Genomic DNA, 5,676 nt, shown 5'->3' on the forward strand with positions numbered 1-5,676 from the left:
AGAACGTTTGCATGTATCATAAAAGTTCGACATTGATGGACAGATAAAGATTTTGATTCTATGTTGATATTTTAAGTAATACAAAGAGTATTCTGGTTCAGTCTATTTGTGGGTCTTGAGAATCAGTCAATGGCTAAACTTTTCTATAATAGTTTAACAAGTTTTCTAAATATCATGAACCTTGACAGTCAATCAAATTTATAAATTTGCCTCTGATATAAATATTTCAGGCAATGGTGTTTCTACGGGTGGGGGATCATAGCCACCCAGAAAAGAGAATGGCCCGTCTTTGCACCTACCCCACATATTTTAAGTAATACTAAGATTATTCGAGTATTGGGAACTAGAGCGTTACAGATTGCTATGTGTGCTCCGGTCATGGTGGAGTTGGAAGGTGAAACAGATCCCCTACAAATTGCTATGAAAGAAATGAAAGCAAGGAAAATTCCGTTCATAATTAGACGTTATCTTCCAGATGGAAGTTTTGAGGATTGGGCTCTTGATGAATTGATCATTTATGGACATTGATTTTTGTAGTTTCATCTGTGAATAGGTCTAATTCTCATTCTAACATGTAGCATGAACTCAAATTTGTCTCTGATATAAACATTTCAGGCAGTGACGTTTCTACGGATGGGGGATCATACACATCCAGAAAAGAGAATGGCCTGTCTTTGCACCTACCCCCACACCTTTAAACAGTTAAAGAAATGACTGTGGTCCTCCAAGAAAATTTGTTGACCGACCTCTCACCTTATGTTTCGCTGAAACGCCACTGATTTCAGAATGCGGCAGGATAAGTAAATTTTGAAAAAATAGATCAAATTTATTTTAATATTGAATTATGTATACAATGTCGATGACATAGTAGAATTTTTACTATAAACAAAATAGAGTGACACAACGAAATAGATTTCGATTTAAAAAGTCAATCGAATTTTCATTCAGTACACTTGGTCTATAAATAACAAAGAGTCTGGCAATAAAAGAAAAAAAATTGCATTGTTAATAACCGAAAAATAGAAAACAATCAAAACTTACAATTTAGTAATATTTGAAGGCAGATTATCAGGAATCTGGGTAAAGTTCCAACCACGACACGTCACAGAATCTCTGGTAAAACCAGACAACCAACAGTTCTGATTTAAACTCAAAACAACTTTACACCAGGCTAAAAAACACAAGTAATATTTCGAAAAATGTCTTGACGCCATATTAACGGAAATTTACTGCCTTATCTTTCAAGTAACAATAATGGAACAATTAAACTTGATCTGGCAACGCAGTCAACACATAAATTGGCAGCAGAAATTTACAACTCAGTCTTTCAAGTATCAATAATAATTGATCTGGCAACGCGGTCAAGACATAAATGACAGAATTTGTAGCAGACGATGTTTATCAATAAGTTATTTCCAATCATTGCGATCTCGGTAGGATTGTCACAATCTAACGACAAGATGCTATTGGTTGAAAGAGAAATTGGAGCCGTGTATATATAATTGACCAATGTAACCGTCTCTTTACATGCTAATATGCCTTATATCATCTTTATAATGATCAACTTAGTTGCGGTGGTGATAATATCATTGGTATGGTAATTCTATTGAACTATACATGTTAACATAAATGAATCCGTCAACTGTTTGTGCTTTCCTATTGGATTAGTGAGGAATGCCAGAGAAACGGAACCTATAACATTTCTTTAATCAACAGTTTTCAAATACTTACAATTGTACAGCGATTAGATGAGTGGGCCCGTGGTCTTAAGTGGGCCCCTTCCTCGTGACTTTTTTCTTTCCACATATGCCCCCGACATATTTTTCTATGGGTGGGCCCCTTAGAGGTTGGGGTGAGGGGGTTTGGTCGTGGACTTAGTATTCTACTTATATACAAAACATAGATGACACTATTATCTGTTAGATACTTATTAACAATTTCATCTTTTTTGGGGCAGGGGTAAATGAGCAAATAGTGCTTGCCCTTATAGGGCCATTCGAAACCTCGGAAACCTTGTAGAAGCTTCCCCACCAAGGTTCATGTCAGTGCTGCCCCCTCCTCTGTCCTCTTGAAGCTCCTGGCCTGTTCAGTCAAGACGGGATGTGATTCCAAATTTATGGTAAAAACACTATGACTCTCGTCTCAGAAGCGGCAAATGGACATTATTTTAATAGTCTTGCACTGTTTATTTTTTAAGCTCATAGTCAAATGTCCTTTTGTTGTTATAGTGTAAGCTCTTTAACATTAAATCCTATTTATTCATGTTGTATATTGAATGGCAGAATGTAGGATCAGACGGATGAAATATTGAAGGGACACAACTCTTTAAAATACAGTGTAATGTTATTTGAAAACTTGCACAGAATTGTATATAACGGTATATCGATATAGTGTTTAGGAATCAGAGTGAAAGTTTAAAATCTGAATTTGAGTTGCACTTTGATAATAATTGAGGGTACCACTTGCAAGGCAGGGCATGTCATTGTGTGACCGGTTTAAAGACTCTCTTTCGGATATTTCATATACCTAATATTGCTCGGTATGATGAGGGTGTATATAAAAGATCTGGTTCTTTGAACTACTCACGAACCGTATGAAGTTGTGTAAATAAACCAAGTACGAACGATTCGAACCGCAAAACGAAACCCGAAATACAAACAATATATTAGCAAGGCATTGGTAGCAGCTAATGGACTTTTCACATGAGGAAGAATGTCAATTATAATTTAGTAAGTATGTCATAATGAAAGGTGGTATCAGCATACCCTGCCAGGCGCCAAATATTATAAACGATCGTACAATAGTTTTCAGAATAAGTGTAATCTCTCTGTGTACAGCTACTTTGATTTGAAACAGAGCCCCGTATAATAAATAATATTATTATAAGAATAAGTGTGGATTATTTTATTTTTGGGAGAAACAGTAAATAAAGCCAACCCATATTTTTGGTTCACATGCATTGTAACCATTTTATAACTTTATGATTGTAACACTCCAGCGAAGACAAAATGTTTATAAATTTCAGCGAAAAAGCGAACCATATAATCAAGTGTGAAAGAGAAACATTTTATTTTACAACTAAAATAATCAACAATCTCGAAGTATTTTGAAAAAACTTGTGATAACAGAAACTGAAATATCTACAGACGAAACTAAAGTTTCCTTTAATGTCCAAAATAGTTTGAAGAAATCCAAGGCACCTAATTTGCATACAGACACTTCCGGTACTTGTTGAGATGGTTGAAGGTAGCACGGTATGTGTGATTTGAAAGCAAATTCTTTGACATAATTACAGGACGGTGGAGTTGTTGAGTAAAGCAGGGGAACTAATTTCTCTTGCAAACATTTCCTGGAAAGGTCAATCCATTTTTGTCCCTCTTTGCCAAATTTACTATATCGATCTCCAAATTTAGCACAGTATTTGTGAGCAAATGCTATACCGTAATCATCTTTATCTCCAGTACAAGGGAACTCTTTCTCCAGACATTCCGCATACCAGCTACAGTCCACACCGGAAGGGTTATAGCAGCGGAGTGGCAGGGTCATATTCTTAGACTGCAACATTTCTCCAGGCTTGCAGGAACATTCCTCCACAATGGAACCATTGGTTTTCTGGAATTTATCAGCCATACAAGGATAATAACAAAATGCTTTGGAACCATCGCATCCTTGTCTTCCATTGGTTATAACCTTGATGTAAGCGTCACTTACACACGTTTGCCATTGGTAGCCGTTACCGTAACTGGAGGTTTGTATACATTCACTGATGCCGACGGGACCCGTATCCTTATTACATACACAATCCACGTTATGAATCGCTAATGTTATTACAGCAATAGCAAGAATATACATTTCTCTTTCTATAGTATCTTTGCCAACCCAGACCAAGGTTAGATGACTATATAATAATGGGTCGAGACATGGTGTCAGCTATTTATAATACAGTCTTGTTTGGTTAAACGAATTTGACCTTTGGATAACATTTATTCTTTAAGTTTTTTTAAAGCTAGAAACTCATCTAATCATAATTATCAATAAATTGTTGATAACTAATATGGTCCCACAGAACATGTATACCAGAGTTTTTGTCAAAGATGGCTTATTTGTTACCATTGTTGCTTTCATTGTTCAGATAATCTGGTATTTGACCAATAATTGAGAGAGTTATGACGCAGTGGCGGATCTAAAAGGGGGTGGATATATAGAGACTGATCCGGCTCCTCCCTCCCACTTTTTTTTATGAAAGTGAAAGAATTGCCTGTGGCCCCTCTGGGTAATTGTATGGCCCCCTCTCGTTAGTATCGTTAGTCGTTTGGATCCTCGAAACTAGTAATAAACATAGATCTGGTTTCCTTTGATGAAAATGTATATAAACCATGCTTCTAGAGGTAGTAATACCTTTACTGAATCTAGCACAACATCACGTGTTTTCCTCCCCAAACATGTAGATATTGACTTTCATAAAATTTCAGCAGCATTCCTCGAGATCTAGGTAACATAGTCATTTTAAATAACCTATGTCCTATAGTTCAAGATGAACTTAATAAATATTGGTGGACTTTTAAAAATATGACCATGAAATACTATTCATGTGAAGTAGGCTACAGTTTCAATTACCCCCCTGAAAAAAGTCTGACAAACGACCAATTCCATTACTGCAACTAAACACTATTCACCTCCGAATATATTACTTGCCCCTCAGATATATTACTTGCCCCTCCAGATATATTACTTGCCAGTTCGAACAGACTGGTTACAGTCCTGGTTTCTTTAAAGTCGTACATATCTTTTTCATTAAAAGCTTCAATAACGTATTTATTACTTTTTGACTGCACCAAATCCTATCTACGCTACATAAACCGACGAAGTAGCATTGGATGTAATGACGTCACCATTTCATTTACTTTGGGGAATGAAACAAGATTTCGAGGATCTTGTCTACTAGCGGTCCCTTATCTTTCCCGGATGGTACGTTCCAATTTACAACTGGGTCGACTGGAATAGTGAGAAAAGATGGCTTATTCAGTACCCTTTTACAGCTGGATCGACTGGAATAGTGAGGATAGATGGCTTATTCAGTATCCTATTCAGCTGGGTCGACTGGAATAGTAAAGATAGATGGCTTATTCAGTACCCTATTACAACTGGGTCGACTGGAATAGTAAGGAAAGATGGCTTATTCAGTACCCTATTACAACTGGGTCGACTGGAATAGTGAGGAAAGATGGCTTATTCAGTACCCTATTACAACTGGGTCGACTGGAATAGTAAGGATAGATGGCTTATTCAGTACCCTATTACAACTGGGTCGACTGGAATAGTAAGGATAGATGGCTTATTCAGTACCCTATTACAACTGGGTCGACTGGAATAGTGAGGATAGATGGCTTATTCAGTATCCTATTACAGCTGGGTCGACTGGAATAGTAAGGATACTAGATGGCTTATTCAGTACCCTTTTACAACTGGGTCGACTGGAATAGTAAGGATAGATGGCTTATTCAGTACCCTATTACAGCTGGGTCGACTGGAATAGTGAGGATAGATGGCTTATTCAGTACCCTATTACAACTGGGTCGACTGGAATAGTAAGGATAGATGGCTTATTCAGTATCCTATTACAGCTGGGTCGACTGGAATAGTGAGGATAGATGGCTTAATCAGTATCCTATTACA

The 5,676-nt window shown here is 36.9% G+C and overlaps 2 protein-coding genes across 2 annotated transcripts; one reads left to right on the forward strand and one right to left on the reverse strand.

Annotated features, from left to right (window-relative positions):
• Positions 1-330: 330 nt before the first annotated feature.
• On the forward strand, positions 331-528 carry LOTGIDRAFT_134187 (hypothetical protein; the record flags this gene model as incomplete). Its single annotated transcript, XM_009068096.1, has 1 exon — positions 331-528. A coding segment is annotated over one exon (198 nt), but the record flags the coding sequence as incomplete, so codon positions are not given.
• Positions 529-3,087: 2,559 nt separating this feature from the next.
• Positions 3,088-3,852, reverse strand: LOTGIDRAFT_169802 (hypothetical protein; the record flags this gene model as incomplete). The annotated part of the gene is made up of 1 exon (XM_009068097.1): positions 3,088-3,852. One exon carries the CDS (start codon positions 3,850-3,852, stop codon positions 3,088-3,090), a length of 765 nt encoding a protein of 254 aa, XP_009066345.1.
• Between the last annotated feature and the right edge of the window lie 1,824 nt (positions 3,853-5,676).

The sequence above is a fragment of the Lottia gigantea genome, assembly GCF_000327385.1.
Source record: "Lottia gigantea unplaced genomic scaffold LOTGIsca_89, whole genome shotgun sequence".
Classification (NCBI taxonomy): Eukaryota; Metazoa; Mollusca; class Gastropoda; family Lottiidae; genus Lottia; species Lottia gigantea.